The following is a 24,575-nucleotide window of genomic DNA, read 5'->3' as shown; positions in this document are numbered from 1 at the left end:
CCTCAGCCCTGTGCCCGATGTCCAGAGGGGACAGTGGTATTCATTTATCCCAGGCACATGGCAGAGCTGGCTGGTGTGGGGAGAGGAGCCCCCGAGTGGTGTGGGGTGGATGCCCTGGGTGGGGCATGGTGGTTTAGAGCCTCCTGTCCCTTCTGAGCAGCAGATACGGAAAACCAGGCTCCCCAGGATGGCGGTGTCATGGCTGCTGGTTTGGATTAAGGAGCAGCATGCCCTTGGAGGCACAGACCTTATTAGAGGAACGTGGCCAAGCACACAGGCCTGGAATAAGTTTGCTCAGTCAGTAACCATATCTGGGCACTGTTGCTGAGCTGGACCATTCGCCACCCATCTGTGCAGGCAGGATTTACTGGCCACCAGGAATGGCCAGGGCCTGCCAGGCATGTGACCCCTCCCCACTCTGGTGTCTCTCTTCCTCCTCCCTGTGACTCTCTGGCTGCCCTCTCTGTTCCCAGAAGTACCTCCGAAGGCGCAAGTATTCCCTCTTCGCTGCCTTCTACTCGGCCTCCATGCTGCAGGATGTTGATGATGCCATCCAGTTCGAGGTCAGCATCGGGAACTACGGCAACAAGTTCGATACGACCTGCCTGCCACTGGCCTCCACCACCCAGTACAGCCGGGCGGTCTTTGATGGTGAGGCCAGAGGCCACGTGCCTGGATAGGACCCAGACCACAGAGAGGGGCTGGACCCCAAGTCCTGCCCCGCACGGAAAGCTGCCAGAGGTCCACTCAGGGCCCGGCCTGGGCAAACCTATTGTGGGGGACCGCCTGTTCTGTTTCCGCTGTGCCGCCTCCCCCGGCTCACCTCCCAGTAGGTCCCTGCTGCCAGGACCTACACAGGTTGGTCTCCCAACACCAGCTGTGGTCAGCACCGATCCTGACCTACGGTGATCGTTGATCACACGGTGGCTGTTGGGCTTGGTGTAGAGATTCTGAAGAATTGGGGTTTTCCAGAGTCCTTCTAACAACCCCTTTGTTTGCATGTGTTAAGGAACCCTAATGAGAGCAGCAGCTGACTGTTTAGCACATGAAGAGAGCTCAGGCCCCTTGTCTGCACAGTGGGGAATACCGGTCATGCACGTGTGTCTGAGGGAATTCTTAGTGGGAAGGGGGAGCAGGTGCCTAAACCTATCCCACCCTTGGTCCCCTTCCCACCCACTGCTCCACCCCTGACTCAGTACCAGGCCAATCATGTCCTTCCAGGGTGCCACTACTACTACTTACCGTGGGGCAACGTGAAGCCTGTGGTGGTGCTGTCATCCTACTGGGAGGACATCAGCCACAGAGTGGAGGCTCAGAACCAACTGCTGAGGATCGCTGACCGGCTGGTGAGTGGAAGCTGCCCCACCTGCACGTAGCCTGCACATGCACTCTCCATAGTGGTGTCTTCAGACCAGCTCCCTGTGGGTGCACACATAACTATGCCTGCAGACCTTCATGACGTCTGGGTCCCTTGTGCCCTAACAGTGCCAGGTTTGCGGTCCTGTCTTGCATACTAGAAAGAGAGGAGAGGGAGTGAGAACTATCCTGGGAGCCCTTAGTCTGATGTAGGAGACAGCACAGAGAAAGAGCTGAGAGAAACTGAGCAAGGAGCAGCAGGACAGAGTCTCACACTCGTTCGTTTGTTTGTTCTTTTATTTATTCATTCATTCATCAAATGCCTTTGACGCTCACCGCATGCAAGGGCTTGTGCTTGAAATTTCTAGCTAGAAGGTGGGTGTGAACAAGGAGCTGCCCTGCCCTCAGGGAGTCAGTTTAGCAAAGGAGAGCCCAGTTTCACCCATACCTCCCATACAGAAGTTCCCAACTTCAATTCAGGTAACACTCCAGGAGTACCGGTGAGAGATAGGGCTCAGCGGAGAGAGAGGGCCAAGAGCATCAGGGGGGCATTGCAGGGCAGGGAGGGGGTAGGAGACAGGAGGCTGGCCAGGTTGCCATTGCAGTGGTCCAGGGGAGACTGACGAGCACTGGAAAGGAGATAACCTGGGGAGAAAACTGCAGGACTTGGGCTGGCAGCACCTGGTGGTCTATTGGATGGGGAAGGAGGGAGGGCTGGGAAGTTGAGAGAAGAGCAGAGTGTTGAGTCCTGTTTTGGATGTGACCAGGGGGTTGCCTGTGGAGGCTGGGAGTGACAAGCCGGTGCTTGGCCAGAAAGTGGAAGGAAATCAAAGCGGACAGAGGTCTAGAGGCCCAGGGCGAGAAGCTGGTGCTCCTGGTGGTGGCCCCAGGCCATTTCTGTGTGTCCATGGGGTGGAGGTTCACCCACAAGGCACGTGGCCCGTGGGAATGTGGAGGAGGCAGGTGTGGCCATGATGCTGGAGCAAGTGAGGAACAGTGGGATGGAAGGAAGTGGGCTGAGAGGCTTGGACATATCGGTGGGTGAAGAGGTGAGCCTAGTGAGGAGGGAGGGTGGAAGAGGAAGGAGATGATTGGGGTGTTGGAGTGGCTGGGAGGGCATACACACCCAGGTGGGGGCCGTGGGGGCCACATCTTCCCTGAGACTGGCAACCTCCAAGGTGTAGGAGAACTTGGAGCTGATGCTGTTTAAGTTGAGACTCCGTTCTCTGAGCCAGTTATTTTCTCACAGGAAAGTCCTTGAGGGTTGGAACGATGTGTTCTTCCCAGGGCCTGTCCCCAGACTGGTGGTCCCAGGGTGGAGCTCCTGTTCAGTAAGGCTGGTGGGTGGGAAGGGGCGTGGGAGACTGAGCGACCGCCCTTGGTCTGATGGGTATTCTGTGAGAGACCTCTGCCTCCTAGCTCAGGACCGAGGCCCATGGAAATGGCTGGAGAAGTGCTCCATGGAGGGTGTGAGCCGGCCATAGGAATTTGCAATGGGAACGTTGTTATTGGAGGTTTTCTGAGTGCTTCTGAAAGGAGGATGTGACCCTAGCTGGCTGGGGGGTAGGATTTGGGAAAGAGAGAGTATCCCAGGTAGGAAACTAGAGGGGCTCAGAGGTCACTTGCCTGTGAGATGGAAGACCTGGCTTGAAGGGGCCCATCGGGAGTGGGATACAATCCAGTTCTGTCGAAGTCTGCACACAGCACCTGAACTTCTTGTGACCACCCACGAGGTTGGAGTCCCAGGCTGCAGAATTTGGATCAGTTAGGTGTGGGAAGCCCTGGAATGTCCTCGAGCCAGGACAGACCCTGGTTTGTCGGGTCTGGGCTCTGCCTTCTGTGCTCTAACCACTACTCTCTCCTTTTTTGTTCTGGGGCTGGAAATGGTGACAGGGTCTGGGCGCTGGGGGCTGAGTGTGCACCTTCTGCCCCCAGAGCCGGCCCTGACCCTTGCTTGCCTATTCTCCAGGAAGCTGGCCTGGAGCAAGTCCACCTGGCCCTGAAGGCACAGTGTTCCACCGAGGACGTGGACACCCTGGTGGCTCAGCTGATGGATGAGCTCATTGCAGACTGCAGGTAGGGGTGCCCACGCCCTCCCTCCTGGCTCCACGAGGCCCTTTCCCTGGGAGTGTTCGTGTGTGGTGGTGAGCAACGGCACGTCTCCCCAGCCACGCTTGGCTAGCAGTCCAGCCCGTGCTGAGTCCAAAGGTGGTGGAGCCAGCGCGGGGAGTTGAAAAGGTGACATTTAGAGCAGGTCATAAATCTCCCTGCAGCAGCGGCAGCTGTGGGCCTGGGGCGGCCTGGCTCACCTGAATGGGGAGCATTGTGTCTGATCCCCGACCTCTTATTTCCCTGATGGAATCTGCAGGAGGAGCTGGCTGAGGGGGGTGATGGCGCCCCTCCTTCCCCCAAGGCCATGTCGGGGACCATGGTTTCTGTTTAGCCTTCTATTGACATGGCTGATTTTCAGGAAGAAGGGACCCTGGGGGTGATGGAGAACAGGGGCTCTGAGGCCCGGCAGGAGGGGAGCATCTCAGCATCTCCTCCACCGTTGGGTGATTTGGGGTTCACCACGCACCTGTTCTGAACCTTGGTTTCTTCATCTTCAACTTGACATTGAGAATGACTACTTATACTATCACAGAAACAAAGTGCCTGGCCTTTAGGAAGTGTTTAATAAATGGTAGCTAACGTTATTATTAAGAAGAAGCGATGTCAGGAGATGTAGGTTGTTGTCCCTTTAACCAGCTGTGCAGCTTTGGGCAGCTTTCTTCTCTGGATCTCAGTTTTCTCAGCAGTTAAATGGACTTAATAGTAAAAAGGCTGCCTTTCTACTTTCTATGGGGTTAAGTGTGAATATATGCAAATGTGTTCTATGCCCGCTCTAAATCCTATTGTCCCACCCACTGTTGAAGGTATGAGCAATGCCGTCCTGCTGAGACATCACCATGCTTCTAGTCCTCTGTGCTCCTGCTGGGAAGGACATCTCCTTCAGAAGGAACGTTTCCCCCAAGAATCGCTCTTTGTCCCTCTCCCTCCCACCAGTAGTGGAATTGCAGACAGGTCTTTCACTCATCCCCAAACCTTCCTGAAGCCTGGCAGAGCATACTGACAAGGGGGAAGCTTCAGCCCTCCAGCGGGCGATTCATGCAGAAGTGAGCAAAGGAAGGGAGTTAGAGGCACGTGCCGTAGGAGCTCAGAGCAGCTGTATGTAACGCACATCTCATTCGGGTGCTTCCTGGAGGAGGGGATGCCGATTTGAACTCTGACGGAGCAGGACTAGGAGTCAGCCTTTGGAGAGGAGACTGCCCAGGCAAGGGTGCAGGGGCCTGAAATGCCTGCTTCCTCTGAGAGAGGGCGGGGGCGGGGGGTCACCAGGGACGCTGAAGTCCAAATGGGGCAGAGCTCAGGTGTCTGCTAAGGCAAGCTCAGCCCTGGGAGCCATCTGGGGGCCCAGTGGTTCCCGTGGTTCAGATGCTCACTCTGGCTGCAGTGCGAGGGATGGGCCGGTGGTGGTGGTGGTGGTCAGGGGACACTGGGCCAGGCACCAGCCAAGGCAGGGATACTCGGAGGCGTGGGGGCAGAGGGAGGCTGAGGGCAGTGTGGACCATTCAGGAAGCATCAACAGGACAACAGCCTCCTAGTGAGCATGTTCTGGGTCAGGTGTTGTTCTAAGAATTTTACCTGTATGAACTACATCGTAAAAATCGTGTGAGGTAGGAAGTAGAGCGATCCACCTTTTACAGATGAAGGAACTGAGCATGGAGAGGTTAAACAGCTTGCCCAGATTCACAGCCATAGTAAGTGGCCGAGGCCCTTGGTGCTGCACTGCTCTCTAATGGACAAGACTCGATGGTGGGTTGGATGTGATGGCCCAAGGAAGGTCCAGAATGATCTCCTGGCTCTGGCCAGGGCAGCTGGCTGATGGTAAGGTCATTCGCCGAGAGCTTAGCAGGGGAAGAGCAGGTTTTGGGGAAGAAGAGAAGTTTAGGACTGGCCGTGTAGAGTGGGGGGTGCCTATGGGACATGTGTGGTCTGGAGGTCGGAGTGAGCGTGGGGCCCGAGGGGTGCCCGGGTCCACATGGTCACCATGGGGAGCGCCTCAGAGTGACTTGCCATGCATGCCCCGATTGGCCCAGCCTGACAGCGTGGCTGCGGAGGGTGGGCCAGTGCTCTGCTCATGACTCATGTGCTGTGTGGCCCCTGGCAGGTCTGAGGTGTCTGAAACATCTGAGACGGGTGGGATCCAAGTCGGGCTGCCCTCCCTGCCCGGTCAGGGCTCGTGAAGGGTTCTGCCAAAGCCTAGTCCCCTTGAGTCATTTTCCTCAGGATATAATGGGGCCTGAGGCCTTCTGGGGGGCACAGGTCCCAGGTCAGGAGCTTAGGAGGAGGTTTCCGTCCTCTGGGGAATGCACAAGTGGCTCTCCAGGGGAGGAATGCCAGCGATCAGGACTGATTCCTTCAGGCACCCCCTGTGGCCACCAACAGCCCTGGGGCCACAGCAAGAAGGCTTCCTCCCCCTCTGGCTCTGTGTTGAGCATTGTCATGAATGCTCAACCACGCTTGCCCTGGCTGGCAAGCAGGGCAACCAGGCGAGGGGGCTCCTAAGCCAGCTCACGTTGGTTGACCACTGGCTGCTCACCCATTTCCCAGCCAGCCCCTACCCATGCCTCCTACGTTAGTTCCTTCATTCTATAGGAGCCGTTTCCTGCCCTCTCTCTCTGGGAGCCTTTCTCCCTATGGGCCAGTGGTGCCCACAGTTCTTTCAGCCCAGCGCTCTTCTCTCCTCTCCAGCCCTGCAGACCCAACTGCCCACCCCACATCTCCACCTGGTTATCCTGCCAGGACATTCAATTCATTCTCTGTGATTTTCCTAAAACTGTGCTGTGCCATCTCCACTTCGGCCCTTCAGTGTCTTCCAGTTTGGAAAAGTCCCAGACCTCATCCTGGTGGACAGGCCTCTCTGTCCCCACCCCCTGCCTCACAGACCCCAGCAGTCCTACCCTGCAGCCTCTTCGGAGCCACCCTGCATATGTTCCTTCCTGCTCTGAGCCTTCATCTTGTGCATATACTGCTCCTTCTGCCAGCACACCCTTCCTGCTCTTTTTGGCCTGACTAACTCCTGCTGGCCCTGCCAGATGCAGCTAGGGGCCACTTCCTCCAGGAAGTACTCCTGCCTCTGAGATTGCTCCGTGGGGGCTTCCTGAGGGCAGGGCTGGACCCAGTTCCTAGCCAGGACCAGCAGAGCTGTTGCTCACGAGAAAGGAAATGAATGATCCCAGGGCCAGTTCTTTCAGGCTGGATACGGCTCCCTCCTGGGCAGCTGTCTCTGATAAAGGCACCCACTCACTGCCGGGGCAGGCAGCAACTCCATGAGCCGCCCAGTTCTGTTCTCAGCCTGTGCTGAGCCCTGCCTGCCATTTCCAAGTCAGCCAGGATTGGCAGGACAACTGCCCCTGTTGAGGTTTGGGGTACAGTGTCATCTAGCCTCCTCTTCCGAGTTTCCCGTTCTTTCCATAGCCCCTGCCTTGGGCTTTCCTGGGGCAGGAAAGGTCCAAGGCATCTTGTTAGTGGCAGTCATGGTCCTGGCTGTTTCTTGGGGAGTCTTGGCTGGGCTAGTGGTCTCCGTGAAAGTCTCCCTTTGGTGGTCTGTATGGCAATCCCTCCCAGCTCCCGACCCAGGCTGGGAGCATAAATCACCCTGGTTGGCTCGGCTCTCCATATCCCACTCCAGACCCGCCTGCCCCCACCCTCAGGCCCACTCAGGCCTCCTTTCCAGGCAGGCTCCAGCCAGGACTCTGGCCCAGGCCCCCCTTTACCCAGCGAACATACCCCTCCACCACGTTCGAGTGGGCTGGGGAATGGAGGCCGCCCCTCTCCTGGCCTGGGGCAGCCCCATCCCCGGCACCCTCGGGGCAGTAAATATTATATTACTACAGGGTGTGCAGTACGTGACCTGAGACAGGTCCCGGGGCTTAAGTTTCCTGAGATGGAGTTTGCGTACTGCTCCCCCCACCCTAAAAATTCAATTAAAAAAAATAACAGGAAAAATGTAGTGCGCCGAGGGCCTGCCAGAGTGGTGTATCTGGCGGCCGCGGTGCCGCTGCGCTCCGGCGGTAATTGGTTCTGCATAGCTCGGGGAAATTGGCAGAAAAATAAATCAGCCGGGAGCCGGAGTCGAGACGCTGCGGGGAGGGGAGTATGAGGTTGGGGGGGGCTGTAAGTGGTGGGAGCAGAACTTGCGGAGTGGGTTTGACTGATGTCCTGTTTGGGAGCACCGGCTCAGCGGAGGTGGGGCAGTCCCTCATGCCTTCAACAGGGATCATCTAGAGGGGCTGCTTAGTGAGGGCGGGCGCAGACCTCCCCCTCCCCGCCTCATCCTGCAGGACAGTGTGTGTGCTGACTGACCCCGGAGCCTTGGTCTGGTGACGGGGAGCCCCTGAAGGACTTTCCGGCAGTCCACGGGGTGGTGGGGTCGGAGTTCTTGGCCTCCAAACAGGATGGAGTTTAAGCCCAACCACCCACTTGGGGCCTAGGGCTGTGTTTTGGGGACTGCATGTCCCCCCCCAGCTCCTCTCCAAAGGTTTCCCAAATAGAAGGTTCTGGGAGGGGTGTTGTGGGGCCGCCCCAAGTCGACACATCTGTATTGCTGGCTGCCAGCCTCCCCACAGCGTCTGCAGTGGCTTGTCAGGGGTCCATAAATTTCCTTCTTGAAGAAAGTGTGTGTACACCAGAATTTATTCATTTCAGCCAAGGGCAACTTAGCGCTCAGGCCTCTGCTCTAGGAGGATGCAGGGGACAGGGAAGGACCCACCTGGGGACTTCAGAGCAGAGGTCGTTGTGTTTGGGGAAGGCTTCTTCCAGGAGGTGAGGACGGAGCAGGTTGCACGGAAATGACTGCCCGCGGGTCAGGCTGGAGAAGGTGCCCGGTACACACAGAATGCCCAGCAGGCAGACTGAGGCTGTGCGATGTGTTGTGGAGGCCTGTGCACATACGTGTGCACACGCATGTGTGTGCCTGCACTGAGCGCTTGCTCATTGGGCACATCCCATCTGTCTGTCTCTCACAGCCAGTCCCTGCGCAATGTCCAAGAGATACCCTCCGCCACCCATCTGGACCAGTACCTGTACAAGCTGCGCACCCGTCACCTGAACCAGATCACCGAGGTGGCCTTGGCCCTGAAGCTCGGCCGCTGCGAGCTCCCTGCCACCTTGGAGCAGGCTGAGGACTGGCTCCTGCGTCTCCGTGCCCTGGCGGATGAGGTAGGTAACCCTGCGAGCCACCTTCCTGCCTGGAACATCAGAACTAGGAGGGCAATGGCAACTGTCTGGACCATGATCCAACCCTGGCTGCTTTTGCTGAGTGACCTTGGGCAGGTGACTTAACTTCTCTGAGCCTCAGTGTCCCCATACATAGAAGGAGGAGAGAAGATACAACGGGATATTGGGTGTAGCACAGAGCCTGACACGTAGTAGGTATTCAGTAAATGTCCCCAAATGTGTGTAATAAATGCTGCCAAAGTGTGTCCTAGTAGACAGAGCTGGGACCAGAACCCAGGGCGCCTGCTTCCCTAGGATCCAGCTCGTTCTCCCTGCCAACCAGTGCCTGTCTGCTCCTGCCTTTCCAGGGGCCCTGTTTCCTGCCCTCCTGGAAGTCCCAGCCCCAGGCCTGAGGGGGCTACATATGCAGTAACTCTGAACTTTGTCATATCTAATCAGAGAGAAGAGCCTCCAGTTTGTCTTCAGGGGCACCCCTTCTCCCAGGTCACATGTACCCACCTACTTCGCTGGGCATCCAAGCAGGCCATGGATTTGTCCAGAATGAGGACCGAGGTCTACTCAATATGTCACAGGCAGCCCAGCTACTGCCCATTCTGACCAGAGTCATGTGGATTCCCCCTCTTCTCAGGGAGGGGGTGGAGACCATAGAAGGCTCTCCCCAGAGGAGTGTGCAGAGAGGGGCAGGCGGTGCAAGGGGTTCCTGGGGGAGTGAGTTGTTGAAGGGGAGAAGGCGGCCCAGGACGTGGGAGGGATGCTGAGGAAGGGAAGGCAGCCGGCAGTGCTGGTCTCCAGTCAGTCCTTGAGTAGGATCTCGGGCACGTGGCCAGCTATTTGGGGGAACACTCAGCCACAGGCCTACCCCTCACAGAGGCTGTGGACAATCCCCTCAGGCTGTTCAAGGACTGCCCCTCCCCCCAAATCATGACCCAGACTGACCCCGGAGCTCGCAGCATAGATCCTGACAGGGCTGGGAGAGGTTAAGGTCACACAGGTACTATTGATTGGACGGGAATCTGGAGAGGCTCTTTCTCAAATTTGAGTATGCATCAGAATGCCCTGAAGGGCTCACTAAAAACAGGTTACAGCCCGTCTCCCCATCTCACAGGTCTGGGGTAGAGCCTTAGAATGTACGTTTCTAGCAAGTTCCCAGGTAACGTAGCCCCTGCGGCTCTGGGACCACACTTAGAGAACCCCTGGTGTAGCGGTTAGGAACGTGTATTGCGAGTCAGAAAAACCCAGTTCCTAATCTCTTAGAGCCTGAATTTCCTCACCTGTCAAATGGACTGCCTTTCTCTGCCACCTGGGCTGCTGCAGGGAGAAAGTGACATAAAGCCTGTGAAATGCTGGGCAAGTGCTCCAAGCGTCTGAGCCCTGGTCAGAGACCCAGCCCCACCCTCCTCCTGGCACGCTTCTCTTACCAACCTTGGAAGCAGAGGGACTGTACCCAACCAGCCATCTCTCCTGAGTGTGAGCTGGGAACATTTCTCACTCACGGCCAGCGGCTCTGAGGGGCTCAGGGGCATTGCAGTTTTGTTCTGAGCTAGTCACCATTTCCAGAGCCCAGTGTCACCAGGCTCAGAAAAGAGTCAGACCCCAGGGTCTCTGTTGTCAGAGGGAGGAGGAGTGAGTGTCCTCTGGGAAGGACACACCTTCTGTGGATTCACTGCTGCTCTCAGGGGTGAAGAATGGGGGGTGTCATCCTACGTGTAATGTCATCTTCCAGGGCAAATGAAATCCTCTCATGTCGATGCTTGGAAGCATGTATCTACCCAGTGGATAGAACTGAAGCCCTGGGCTCCAGGCAGGAGTGTCTTTTCCCAGAAAACGTGAACTCAGCTCAGTGATTTTTGGCAGGTTCCCCGTGTGAGCAAGGGCAGCCTCACGCCCTGTCCTCGGGGGCTTGTGGCTGCTGAAGACAGAGGTGCCCAGCCAACCCTGGGAGGTCAAGGGGGCCGCCGGGGGTGCACAGCTGAGGGATGGAAGCCAGGAGGAGAGGGCTGTGCGGCCCCGGAGCCAGGGCCAGGCAGCTCACGGTTGGGCTGTGGGATGTGGGCCCAGCGCGTCACTGTCCCCACCCTGACGGCCACCTTCTCTCCAGCCCCAGAACAGCCTGCCTGACATCGTGATCTGGATGCTGCAGGGGGACAAGCGAGTGGCGTACCAGCGTGTACCCGCTCACGAGGTTCTCTTCTCCCGGAGGGGCGCCAGCTGCTGTGGCAAGAATTGTGGGAAGCTGCAGACGATCTTTCTGAAAGTGGGTTCTTTTTCCTCAAGTTATGATCATATTTTCTCAACCCAAGGCCTGTCCCTCTCCCCTTCCGTTTTTCCTTCCGGTTCTTTTTGCTGAAGAGTCCTTGGACTCTGCTCTTGGAAAGGGCAGAGGGCTTTAGGTACAACTACTTCCCGTCTCCTCTCGCACACAAAGTCCCTCGATCCCATGCACCTAGTCTACCAAAGTTAGCAGGTGAGAGCTGGAACCATGGGGCACTGGGTCTGTGCCCCAGGCTGTCTAGGAGGGGCTGACCCCTGAGGCTGTGCACGCCTTTTCAGGCAAGTCTCTGGGAGGGGTCCTCAGCCCCCAGCCCCAGCCTCTAAGAGCTCTGCCTCCACACCCTGCCTGAGTGCCTCCCATTCAGCTGGAGCCTTGCTCAGGTTCACCTTCCCTGTGGGAAGGCTAGTGTCCGGGCACTGGGTGTGCCCGTGGTCTGCCCTACCAGAGAGCTGGAAGCAAGTAATCCTGCACCCCAGTCTTACCCCACTCCCGCCTCTCCTTCTGTTTCTTCTCCAGTACCCATCCTTGCTCCCTCTTCATCTTCTGTCAGGGAACTGACAAGCCTTGGGATGGGGTGACAGAGAAGTGAGTGGGTACCTGGGGATCCTCTGTCCTCCTCTCTGGGTTAATGTGGGGACACAGAGCCAAGGCTGCTTTGGTTGTGATACCGCAACCTCGTGGTCAGGACACAGTTTGGGGAAAGCCCTTCCTGTGTCATGGCTGCGCTCGGCCAAGGGGAGGGTCCCTGTTTGGAGAACTGCCGTTGAAGTTGCCCTGTCAGAGAAGGAGTCGCCTTGGGAGGCAGGCAGGCCCCTCACCCCTTACTGCTGACTCCCAGTGGCCCTGTTGGCATTACGAGTTGCCTGGCGTTAACCTTCCCCTTCCCCGTGTCTCTTCTCCCATCCACATCAGGACCAATTCCCACTTTACCTCTTCCGGGAAGTCGTAGTTGACTAACCTTCACCTCAAATCTCTCAGTAACTGTTTGCCAACCCATTCATATACTGGCCAGTCATTGTTGTCACCCTCCTGGGTTGGGTAGAGAGGACAGGTTTCAATGGCACAGTGAATGTGGACAGGTTGCAGGGCTGGCTGGAATCCTGTGTGGCCTTAGGCAAGTTACCTAAGCTCTCTGAACTGCTGACTATCGTCTCAACTGTAAAACAAGGATCAGGCTACCTACTTCATAGGTTTTGAGGATTGAATTAGGTAACACAGGTCATGGGTCTTGTTGGAATGAGGTGATCAGTAAGTGTCAGTTTCTCCTTTTTGGGAGCTCCTTTGCTCCCTGGGGAGAGGAAGCTCCTTTAGCACCAGGAGTAGAGGTCAAGCCGAGGTCAGGGATGAGCAGATGTCTTCCCGTGGGATCAGTGATATTTCAGATGAGAGGCCAGCTTTGCCTAGAAAGAGGGGGCAGGTGTCAGGCAGTGGGCTGCCCCTCCCACCTGCTCACATGTCCCTGGGGCATGTTCCCTTTGTGATCTTAACTTCCTAGCAACCTGATTTGCTCCCTCTTGAGCCACCTCCTCTCCAGGTAGGGCAGAAGGGACAGGAGGCCACACGGCTGCCACATCTGAGTGGGGTTACCCGGGGAAGGCTGTGTCACTAGAGTGGAGGTGGGGCTACAGGAAGGTGGCTGGTGGATGTGCTCCAACGGATGAGCTCCAGGCTCTGATCTCTCGGCCCTGTAGCTTTAGGGAAATGCAAACTGAAAAATTTCCCTAATTCTAAGCAAAAAAAAAAAAAACAAAAAAAAAAACAGAGATATAGAATTGTTTCTCGAAGTCTTCCCCACTGAGTTTATGAGCCCCGCCAGTAGCTCCTGAGCAAGCTCTACAAAAATGTTGGCAGCAAGCAGAGACCAAGAAAACATTGGTGTTTCTTAACTTAAACCAAAGTTGGAAAAAATGAGCACCAGCAGAGAGGGAGAGGAGCCCCAAACTAGACATTTCTTTATTTGCTGTTGCTATTTTGGGTCCGGCAGGCTGGCCCCGTCTGGGGGAGGGAAGGGGAGAGACTGGGGGTGGAAGGGAAAGGGGGGGTCAGGCATTCCTGCCATCTCCCTGGGGCTGGTGGTTTGGAGGGGAAAAGGCTGCTAACCACCCCAGGGGAGAGAACAGCTGAAGAGAACAGTCATGGGGAGGTTTCCGGGGCGGGTGACACTTGGGGTCAGGGGCTCCTTCAGGCTTCACCGAGGATGAACCAAAAGCGGAGAGCCTGGGTGACGGGTGAGACTCTCATTGCCTTAGCAAAGTATCCAAGGCTGGGGCTCTTTCCAGGCGTCTAGGCCTCCTCTACCAGGAGGGACCCCTTACCGTCTCCCTTTCCTCTCTTCAACCCCTCCAAACTACTTTCTTGTTTCATTCTGCTCCTTATCCCAGAGGAGCTACTCCTCCAAGCTCATGCACATGAAGACTCGGTACTTAAAATGTTACTTCCTCTAAGGGAAAATGTGTTTTTCGGAGAGTGAGGGACTTCTGCTCCCCAGGCCATATCGGACCCTTGATTTCCATCAAATGGGGAAGTAGTGGGGGAGAATAAATTTTCTATGTTGGGTTGTTGTGGTTATTCCATTTTGGCAGAGCTTCTGAAAGTTTCAGGCTAAAATGCCGTCGAAGACCAGTGAATGGTGGTTAACATGCTGATAAGGACTTGAAAGGGTAGAGATAGCAGATGATACACTAACATCCAGCCCCTCCCCCCACCCAGAAAAACAAAACTGAGAAAACAAAAAAGCAACTGAAAATGAAGAGGGAGGCTTTAACCTCTACCACGTCCTGTGGTTCAGTATGCCTCCTTTAGAGATACCAGTGTTCTAGAACGGCACTGTCCAATATGGTAGCCATATGTGGCTACTTAAATTTAAACTAATTGAAATTCAATAAAACTAAAAATCTAGCTCCTCAGTCATACTAGTTATATTTCCAGTGCTCAGTTGCCACATGGAACGAGTGGTTCCCATATTGGACTGTGCAGACAGAAACCATTTCCACTGCCGCAGAACGTTCCATCGGACAGTGCTATTTTAGAAGAGAACAGAAATGAGGATGTCGTGGGAGAGGGGAGAATGGGGGGGGTCCCGGTGATGGTCCGTCTTTGCAGAGAGCATGCAGGTGGGGGGTGCTGCAGTCTTTTCCTTTGATGGGAAGGATTCTTCATCACACACCCCTCTTCCATGAAATTCTGATAAGTCCTTCAACAGGGCACACATCTGATGGGGTGTCAGGTGGGTGTGCCCAGGCCTGGAGGTTTCCCTCCAGTTGGGACCTCCTGGTCCTGAAGGGCACTATGGTTTCTGTCCTCCTCTGGCACCCAGTATCCAATGGAGGAGGTGCCCAGGGCCCGGATGCCAGTGCAGATACGGGTGAAACTCTGGTTCGGGCTCTCTGTGGATGAGAAGGAGTTCAACCCGTTTGCCGAGGGCAAGCTCTCCGTCTTTGCTGAAACTGTGAGTATCTTCCAGGCTGCTTGCTCTCTGCTCTCCTACCACCCTCCCCGCCCCCCCCCTCCCAAGGATGGGGTAGCCCCAAGCTACCCCGGGCCCCACTCACTTTTCTATTGCTTGCTCTCCAGTATGAGAACCAGACCAAGCTGGCCCTGGTTGGAAACTGGGGTACAACAGGCCTTACCTACCCCAAGTTTTCTGATGTCACGGGCAAGATCAAGCTACCCAAGGACAGCTTCCGCCCCTCGGCTGGCTGGGCCTGGGCTGGAGACTGGTTCGTGTGTCCAGAGAAGACGTGAGTTGGGGTTTGGGGGACCCCTCTGCCCTGGCCCCTCCTCTGAAAGGCCTCAGCCCTATTACTCCTTCTGCCTAGTCTCATTGCCTCTATGCTGATCTTAGGGACCTCCACCTGAGGGACTCGCCCAGGGCTGGGGGTTCACAAGGCAGTGTTCCTCTCTGGAAGGGCTCTAACAATTTCAAGGTCCTTGATTATTAAGCCAAAGTTGGCCTCTGTTCGACTTTGCTTCTGTTGGTTGAAACCTTCTCCTCCAAGGTACCACAGAAAGCCCATTCCCTCCTCTCTGTGTTAACCCTTTTCACGCCTCAGGGCCTTTCTCTCTCAGTGTTTCCCAAAACAACTTTATCTTTCTCCATCTCATTGCCGTCTCTGCCTCCTTCTCCTCTCTTTTTCGGTTGATGGATGTTCAACAATTGTTTTTTTAATCTCAAAAAATTGATGTGTAGCATATTATAGTCAAGCCCTCAAATCTTAAGTATACAGCTTGATAACATTTTCCACACCTACGATTATCTATTGAGCTTCAACTGCCCTCGAGGCTTTGGGGTCTACAGTTGGTTCCCCTTTTCTTTCTTTTTCTTGGGTGGTGACGTATCCTCCTGTGAGTGTCTCTAGGTCTCCCCAGGTCTCCTTTCTCTCTCTCCCCTTGGCTCTGACCCCTCCTCACTCTCTCCCCTCCATCTGTCTTGTTGTGGGTTGGGGTGAGGCTAACGCAGGAAGGTTGGCCTATGCCCCGGGCTGCTCTGCTGGAAGTTGTGGATTGGTAGGGATCTCTTCAGAAGAGGCTCTGACTGTCCCACGTCCACAGTCTGCTTTATGACACGGACGCGGGCCACATGAGCTTCGTGGAGGAGGTGTTTGAGAACCAGACCCGGCTCCCTGGAGGCCAATGGATCTACATGAGTGACAACTACACGGATGTGGTAAGGGGCTCTCCAGGGGCAGTTGGGCTCCGCTTTCTTGGAGTCCGGACCATTTGGGCCCAGGGGGGGCCTGTGACTCAAAGAAGGGTGGGATATTTTCTCCCTTCTTCCCAAGTCCCCAGCCTCTATGCTCTGCTTAGCAGAGGGACAGTGTGAGGCCCACCTCGGGTAAGACACTGGCCCTGAGTCTCACTTGGGACTTTGAGGGTGTATGTTGTCAAGTTGCATCTTTTTAGCCCCCCAATCATGCTTGTCTCTTCTCATGCTTGCTTATTTTGTGTTGCCCAGAATGGGGAGAAGGTGCTTCCCAAGGATGACATTGAGTGCCCACTGGGCTGGAAGTGGGAAGATGAAGAGTGGTCCACGGACCTCAATCGGGCTGTCGATGAGCACGGTGGGTAGCACGTAGAGCTCGGTGAGCCCCATGCTGGTAGGGATAGCCGAGTGCATGGCCCCTTGGCTGCAGTCACTGGTCTTCATTGGGCTACTTCATCTGGGGGACTTCCTGGGTTAACCCTCGCTTCAAGTAACAAACCAGGAATCAGTGGCCACTTGCAATGCCCCCAATGGAGAGATAGCCTCTGGAGAGATGGGGAGTCGAGGGACAATGAGTGACAGGTGCCCCCTGCCCCAGGCTGGGAGTACAGCATCACCATCCCCCCGGACCGGAAGCCGAAGCACTGGGTCCCTGCTGAGAAGATGTACTACACACACCGTCGGCGGCGCTGGGTCCGCCTGCGCAGAAGGGACCTCAGCCAGATGGAGGCATTGAAGAAGGTGAGCCTGGTGGGTGGTGGGTGGAGTGAGGCCCGGATGCAGGGATGCGAGATGGGCTCCGGCACACCTGTGTGTGTCTGTGCACACAGGTGTCCACAGGACGTGTACAAGGCCCACGAGCTCAATTGAGATACTCACAAATCATACCCAGCACACATGTACATGCAAATATCACACGCAGCACAAACACAGATACACGCAAATCACAAAGAGCACACAAACATCCTACCTAGCACACATACAAATCGCACCTAGCAATGCAAGATCACATCCAGCAAAGCACACCCAGCACACACTCAGGTGCACACAGAGCACACCCAGCACACGCACGGATGCACATGGAGCACACCCAGCACACGCTCAGATGCACACGGAGCACACCCAGCACACGCTCGGGTGGACACGGAGCACACCCAGCACACGCTCAGATGCACACGGAGCACACCCAGCACACGCTCAGATGCACACGGAGCACACCCAGCACACACACGGGTGCACACGGAGCACACCCAGCACACGCTCAGATGCACACGGAGCACACCCAGCACACGTACGGGTGCACACGGAGCACACCCAGCACACGCTCAGATGCACACGGAGCACACCCAGCACACGCTCGGGTGGACACGGAGCACACCCAGCACATGCACGGGTGCACACGGAGCACACCCAGCACACGCTCAGATGCACACGGAGCACACCCAGCACACGCACGGGTGCACACGGAGCACACCCAGCACACGCACGGGTGCACACGGAGCACACCCAGCACACGCACGGGTGCACACGGAGCACACCCAGCACACGCTCGGGTGGACACGGAGCACACCCAGCACACACACAGATGCTCAGACAGAATATACCCAGATGCCCATGACTGTGCAGGGGGAGCACTGGGAGTTCATACACACACACACACACCCGGAAATTGCAAAGATATACCTAGAATGTGCCTGTGGCTGGGTGTGCTAGAGGCCCAATCTCTTAGGAGTGTCAGGAACAAGGACGCGGTCTCAGGTCTCAGCTTTGGCCTGAGCTGTGCCTTGGGGTGGGCACCCCCTGGAGCACCATAGACTCAGCCTCACCTGGAGGCAAGGGAGCCATCAGTCAGTGGCTTGGGACTGCTGGGGTGGGCTGGGGCATGTACCCCTCCATGGAGGCTGCTTCCTTCAACATGGGCACTTCCTGGGAAAGGGGGCCACTGGAGCTGGTAGCTGCTGACTGTCCTGGCAGCTGGGAATGGGTGCAACTCATGAACACCCCAGCTGACAAAGAGGCCTGGCGGGTCCCGTCAGCATTCACCAGAAGAAATGCACGTGGCACACACACATGCTTTCGGCTGTGCACAGATCCCCAGGGGACACAGGAAGGTGCAGAGTGCGCATGTGTGAGCAGTGCACACACCTGCTCCTAGTGTCCCACAGACGTCCAGGCCCGCACGGCCTCAGTGCCTGCCTCCCCTGGGTCTGTGTCCTTCCTCCCCAAGTGTACATTTGAATTTTGGTCCAAGAACCAGGCCTCTCCCAGTCCAGGAGCAGCCTTTGGCAGGACTCATTTCCCTTCCTCTCTCTGGGCACAGAGAATCTAGAGATGGTTGTTGCTGGGTTCAGGGAAAGGCTCTTGGGTAACAAGCTGTTCCTCGTGCCGTGAAGCAGACACACTCCATTCTCCATGACGGAGCTCCCAGGGGACAGCAAAGCCTGGCCAGGCAGCGAGCCTTACTTTCTCACGATCTGCATCCCTCCTAGACAGGGGCAAAGCTGGGCTCCAGGACTGGCGCTCATCACTGAGCTCATGGCCCAGACCTGAGGCAGTGCCTGAGGACAGTCATTCTCTCTTGGGAGCTGGAGAGCCAGGAGCTTCCAGGGCTCCCTCCAGACCTGGGAAGGGTCTCCTCAGAGGAAGAGCTGGGGGTCCCTCCATGGTTGACCTAGGCCCAGCCTTGAGGAGAAAAAGCTGGGGCTGGGAAATGAGATCTTCATTTTGCCTCTGAATTGCAGACCCACTTTCATTTTTAGAAGTTGGGATGTGAAGAAGAAAAAGGAAATGACAAGAAAACTTCGGATTCATGAAATCCACCCAAAATCCAACTAAACAAACAAACCTGAAGCCCAGTGTCTGCATCTCCACTTCAGTCTTTCTTTTGTGGCTCCTTGGTTCTCCCCACAGCCTAGGGAGTATCTTCCCCTCCTGATATTCTGACTCAGAGCTCTTGTCACTGCAGAAGCTGCTCAGAGCACCCCCCCCCCCGGGCCCTTCTCCAGGCAGTCCTCCCAGGTTTTCCCATCTAGAGGGCGCTGGTGTGGGGTGGGTGGGGCATTGTGGAGGCCAGGAAGGGCACAGGTGGAATCATGTCCAGCACTCCCTGTAAACCTGCCAGTGGCCTCTGAATCTGCCCTGTTCTCCTCGTAGCACAGGCAGGCGGAGGCAGAGGGTGAGGGCTGGGAGTACGCCTCGCTCTTTGGCTGGAAGTTCCACCTGGAGTACCGCAAAACAGATGCCTTCCGCCGCCGCCGTTGGCGCCGCCGCATGGAGCCCTTGGAGAAGACAGGACCCGCAGCTGTGTTTGCCCTCGAGGGGGCCCTGGTACGTAGATCGCTGTGCCCACTGAGCCTGGGTTGGGTGGGGTGCAGCTTGTGTTTCCAGGGCTGTTTAGGGCTGATGCAGGGGAGTCAGGGGCCCCAGGATAGAACTTTGGAAAGAACATTGGCCAGACATCCTGGCTTCAGTGCCTCTGGGGTTGCGTGGGAAGAAAGTGGTCACCAGTCTCAGTGCCCTCCTATAATAAAACAACTGCGTTCTCGGCAATGGAAGACCAAGATGGGAGCCTTGGTCCTCTGATGGACTGACTTGTGACTGGAGCCGAGGGACCCAGTTCTTCTTGAAGAGGCTGGCTGGCTGAGATGGGCTGGGGAGGCTTTGGCCTAGCCCATGGGAGGAGCTAGAGAGGCCTAGTGAGCCATGGGTGTTCTTGGTTGGACATGAATCCTCCTGGGACAGAGGCCATTGCATGGGCATCCCAGGAATTTTTGGGAGAGGTGTGCCTTCAAAACGGAGCCCCAGGCTGGCTGTCTTGTCCCAGTGCACTGTCTGGAGCCACTGGAACTGGGGTCAGCTCTGTTATCCAGGGTCTGCATGATGTGTTCCCCCAAAAGATGAGCAGGCCTTTCCTGGAGAGTCTGAGAGGGGACTCAGGGCCAGGATATGGCCTGTTCCCTGCTCTATCGGTCTGGGTCTGGAGATTCCTGGAGGTGGGAGTGACATGCCCAGGATGAGACACCTCCTCTGAAATCCAGCCACACTGCCTGCCCACCCCCCTCTCGGATGGGGGCTATACGTTGTGACCCTGGGAGCAGGTCCCACCATCTGTACTGGCTGATGGAATCTGAGTTCATTCACGTGCAGCCAGCTATGTGTGTGTTTGCATGTGCTTGTATGCATGTGAGTATTTGGTTGGGGGAGGAGCCGTGGGACTTAGCCCTGGGCTACGTAAAGCTGGGTACACATCTGTGGGGGCAGAGCTGCTGGAAGGGCTGGGCCAGTACAGTGGGGCAGGGCTGGTGTTCTGTAACTCTCTTTGTCCTGTCAGAAAGGGCCTGGCTTGGGCACAGGGCAGGGCCTGCCAGTGGGCTTGTGGCTCCAGCTGAGGGGTAGGAGGCATAAAAACTGTGGCAGACCTCAAAGTCACGACCAGGTCTGAGGAGGCTGGCCGGGCACTCTAAGGAACCAGGACTTATTTTCATCAGGCAGAAAATCAACTCAGATACCTAAAGAGAGAAGAGGGATTTCAGTGCTCAGGTAGCTGGGAAGTGCCCAAGAGGTGGATGAGGCATACGTCTGGCAGGAAACAGGGGTTCATTCACAGTGTCCCAGGACTCTGCATTTCTGATTTGCTCTCCTGTGTTAGCCTTGTTCTCACACTGATTCGCTCTACGTGGTGGCAAAGATGACACCTGTGACAAAAGGCTGACATCATCTTTAAAGCCAGCAAATCCCTGCTGGATAAGATAGCACAGCCCTCCCAGCATCCTGTTTCCCTCAGAGCTGGAGACTGTGAGGACGGGAGAGAGCCGCCAGTCGCCGTCTTCTGTGTGGCTGACTGGTTCTGCCTGGTCATGTGCCCACACGAGCCCCTGAGCCTGAGCGTGAGGAATGGAGTGTTCTCATTGGTCCTCTTGGGTCAGGCCTCCTTTCTATGATTGACAGCACCACCAGGTTGGGGAGAGGACCCTCTAAAGAGGTAACGAAAAATTCCAAACAGCGCTGGGCCAAGAGCTACAGCGGGGAGCCCGTGTGGGTGTTGAGTGGAACGTGCTCTGGTCAGAGCTGGGCTCTGTGTCCGTTAATCAAGGAGCCATGGCGGATGGTTGAGAGGAAGAGCCTCCCATCAGGAGACCATTAGGAGCCTTGATTAGAGATCCAGGATGAGGTGACCATCTGGGGTGGGAACTGTGGGACCCGAGTGGAGGAAAGCGGAGTGGCAGGGCTCAGGGAGGGGAGAGTCCAACGGGCCTCAAGCCTCCACTGCGTGCACAGTGGGATGGCTCCCTTCCGCAGGCCATGGGGTGGGGTGGGCCTGGGGCTGTGATGAGTTCATGGTTGGCCCTGGCAAGTCTGACACATGCGGTGAAGTGCTGTGTGAGAAAGACGGATCTGGTGGCTGTTTGCCAGGCGGCCCAGGGCAGGGAAGCTGCAGGGCATGGGGGCCGCGCGTCTACCGTGAGGTGAGTGGGCCAGGAGAGAGGGCACAAGGCCAGAGGGGCCTGGAGACATGTGGACAGAAGCATGGACGGTCTGGGGCTGGCCAGGATCTGGGGGAAGAAGATGAGCAAGGCTGGGAGACCCACTGCCAAGCTTTCATGGCTTGGTGACTGGGAGAATGAAGTGGGTCGTTTCCCAGAAACAGAGAAACCAGTTCGTTTATTCATTCTGTGGGAGAAAATGTGAGGGAGCCTGGAAATCAAATGTCAAGTCAGCAGACCTGGGAAGGTGATGGATTGTGAGGCCAGTGTGATTTGCCTATGATATGTGGAAAGAACCAACACAGTGAAGCCGTCTGTGTCTGGGGAGCTTTGCTGACTTAGAGAACCAGGGCAGACAGTGGATGGAGGGGCTGCACCCACAAACCTGGAGCTGGAGGACACAGAGTTTTGGGAAGTCTTTAGGTGTGGCCGGCATTTGGGGAGGGCCCTAGGCCTGTTTGACAGGAACTGTGTGACCACCCTGCACTGGAGTGAATTGAACCTCCATTGGCACCAACACACATGCACATGCACACACACGTGCACACACACATGCACACATGCATACGCATTCCCTTTCCATGGTCACCTTTCCACGCTTCCTGCTAGGATCAAGGTCAGCCTGGACTGCTGTACCTGAGCCTGCTGTCCTTTGTCCCAGGGTTTATTGACGCCCAGCAAAGCACAGGGCCGAAGTCCACGCTGCGTCATGGGGCAGGTGGTTGAGTTTCCTGGGTGACAGGACCCAGCTACTGGTCCTAGATGTGTGTAGATTCGCTGGGTGGGAACACGGTAGGACAGGTGAGCTGAGTGGCTCAGGTTTGGTTCCAATTCTCCTTTGCGTCCGTGCTGTGGACAACTCCCTCATCCCTTTAGTGACTCTGTTACCTGCATCCTAGGGGTGTTATATGGATTAAGGACATGATACCTGTAAAGAAGTGCTTGTCGGCCCTAAGGAACAAAGGAGCCATCTGGGCATCTTGTTAAAATGCAGACTCTCGATTTGGTGTCTGGGTGGGGCCTGAGAGTCTCCATTTCTAGGAAGCTTCCAAGTGATGCAATGCTGCTGGCCCCAGGACCATGTCCAGGTAGCTAGGATATGATGTGCACAGTCCGTCGTGAAGAGGAGGGTGGGTGCTGGTCACATTGGGCCCTCCACTTGGATGCCGTTCTGAGAGAGGCAGGGTTTGTTCATTCTTGGCTGATGGTGTGTGGCCAGGGTCCTGGAGAGGGAGGCAGGGGAAGATGACATGTTGTCCTTGTTCCCCGATGGGAGAAAAGTGGTCTTTACTTTGAATGATCTCCCGATCTGATGGTGGAGGCCTGGCCCATGAGGAACACCTGTCTGATTAGGAAGAGAGACTTTCACACGCGAGTGCTAATAAACCCAAAGAATTTGCATCTTTGAAGTGCAGGAGGGCAGAATAAAGTCATTCCAGAGTGACAGTGTCTAATGAGGGAGGCTTTTTAGAGGACCACATTGGGAGGCAGAGCTTGAAGGAGTCCAGGGAAAGAATGCGGGTGGTGGCCAGGTGACCTTCCTGGTAATCTGACATTTCTGGATGTCTGGGCCCAGGGACCAGGCTTGTGGCGCCCCTTGCCTCCTACCACCCTTCCCCTGGCCCACGTGTTCACCAGCAAGCTGGGCCTCGCTTGCCAGCTTCCCCTCCTGAAGACGTCTCGCTGGAAGGCAGGCCCTGTCTGCTCATTAGCACGGGCAGCCTTTCCCTGAAACCTTCTGCCGGGGCCAAGCCTGGCTCCCTCCACGGAGCGGGAGGCCTGGCTCCGTCTGCTAATCGTCTGCTGTCTCCATCGTGAGCATTATTTTATTTTCGTATTATTCTTTTTCCAGCTAATATCCTGGCATTCCCAAAGACACCGGGTTTCATAATCTCCCTGGCGTTCCCAGGGAGCTGGGAAGCGGAGCACAAAGCTGCTATTATAGCTCGTTCCATCCAGCCTCCCTCTCCTCGCCCCACACCCCTTGCTGCCGCCACCGCGGGCTCCCACCCAGTCACCCCCTCCAGACGCCACCGGCCTCTCTGGGAACTCTGGTGACGGCTGCCGGCTGCCGGGATGAGCTCACAGAATCCGTCCTGTCGCTCTTGCCCTGAGCCTGCCCTCCACGCGCAAGGATTTTTCCAGAGCCATGTCTCTGTGTTTGGCCCTGAGTGTCAGGCAGGGTTTTCCGAGATGCTGATCCTGGGCAGGGAGGAGGAAAGGAGATGGAGACTCGGCAATTTGTTCTCACAGCCTTGGAGATTTTCAGAGCTGGAAGGAACTTTCATGTTTGAAAGGCGCTCTCCACCTGGCGTGGGAGCCGTGGGAGCCTCTGGAAATTGTATGCAAATCTGTGGGTGTTTGTGTGTGATCTGTGTGTGCATGTGTGTCTGATGCGTAAGCACATGTGTGATGTGTGTGCACACACACGACACGTGTGTATGCACACGCACACGTGTGAGACATATGTGCGAGTGTGTGCAATGTATATGATGTGTGCACATGTGTGATGGGCATGTATGTGCAATGAGCGCACGTGTGTTTGTGATGGTAAATTCTGGTTTAAGGTCCATGGTTTTCTCCAATTCCAAAGGGAACCCAGGACCCCAAAGAAGATAAGAATTACTAAAATCCATTTTACCGTGTGCCAAAGACCAGGCTGAGAGTTTTCTATGCATTGGGTCATTCTGGCCTCACAGTCACCCTGGAAGGCTGAATTCTATCATTATATCTATTTCATAGTCGGGGAGATTGAGGTTCAGAACTGCACTGTCCAATACGGTAGCCACTAGCCATATGTGGCTATTTAGATTTACATTTAAAGTAATTAAAATAAGACAATTTAGTTCCCCAGTCACACTAGCCACATTTCCAATACTCAACAGCTGCACCTGGCTATCACTTTGGACAGTGCAATTATAGAAGAGTTCCATCCTTCCAGAAAGTTCTGTTGGACAGCTCTGCTCTAATATTACTCTGAGCCCCTAATATTACCCCAGAAGAAGCTGGGGCATGAGAAGGGGTTTGCCCACTGGCACAACATGAGTCAGTTCTAGAACCAAGGCCAGAACAGCGGCTCTCTGCCCTCTCTCCCCAGGTTACTCTCTCCACTCCTATTCAAGCATAATGTCCTCCCCCAGTGAGAGCCATTGAGTGGGGTCCCAGGGAGGGCCCTGGGCACCTGGCTGGAGCCTTTGGCTGTGGGTATCACCCTCCTCATGTTGTAGCCAGGTAGCTTGGCCTCCCTGGAGCAGTTGGGCAGCTGGAGGGGAGCTGGTATGATGGCCCCCACCCAGGAAGCCTCCAATTGGTTGGCAGAGACCTGAGTCCTGACCTGAAGCGGAGAGGACCTACAGAGACAGGCATTCCAAGCCCCAATCAGGAGGCAGGAAAGGGTAGCTGGGAGCCGGAAGCACTGAGAGGGAGAAGCAGCAGGTGCCAGAAAGGAGTAATTTGAGATTTGAACTGTTTGAAAAGGAGG

The 24,575-nt window shown here is 55.9% G+C and overlaps 1 protein-coding gene across 18 annotated transcripts in view; it reads left to right on the top strand.

Moving 5' to 3' along the window:
• The window catches only part of DYSF (dysferlin), a gene marked incomplete at its 5' end in the record, with an annotated part of 204,335 nt that overhangs the window by 81,955 nt on the left and 97,805 nt on the right, over window positions 1-24,575 (top strand). For all 18 annotated transcript variants that reach the window (XM_081069417.1, XM_081069419.1, XM_081069415.1 and 15 more), the window contains 11 exons: window positions 474-651; window positions 1,222-1,346; window positions 3,326-3,432; window positions 8,427-8,619; window positions 10,736-10,891; window positions 14,226-14,357; window positions 14,483-14,649; window positions 15,461-15,575; window positions 15,864-15,969; window positions 16,210-16,352; window positions 18,765-18,938. In XM_081069417.1, coding sequence (XP_080925543.1) covers window positions 474-651; window positions 1,222-1,346; window positions 3,326-3,432; window positions 8,427-8,619; window positions 10,736-10,891; window positions 14,226-14,357; window positions 14,483-14,649; window positions 15,461-15,575; window positions 15,864-15,969; window positions 16,210-16,352; window positions 18,765-18,938 — 1,596 coding nt within the window. The remainder of the gene's footprint in view (window positions 1-473; window positions 652-1,221; window positions 1,347-3,325; window positions 3,433-8,426; window positions 8,620-10,735; window positions 10,892-14,225; window positions 14,358-14,482; window positions 14,650-15,460; window positions 15,576-15,863; window positions 15,970-16,209; window positions 16,353-18,764; window positions 18,939-24,575) is intronic.

The sequence above is a fragment of the Rhinolophus hipposideros genome, assembly GCF_964194185.1.
Source record: "Rhinolophus hipposideros genome assembly, chromosome: 12".
NCBI lineage: Eukaryota > Metazoa > Chordata > Mammalia > Chiroptera > Rhinolophidae > Rhinolophus > Rhinolophus hipposideros.
Note: the sequence above shows the minus strand (reverse complement) of the source record. Positions and strands in the feature narration are given on the sequence as shown.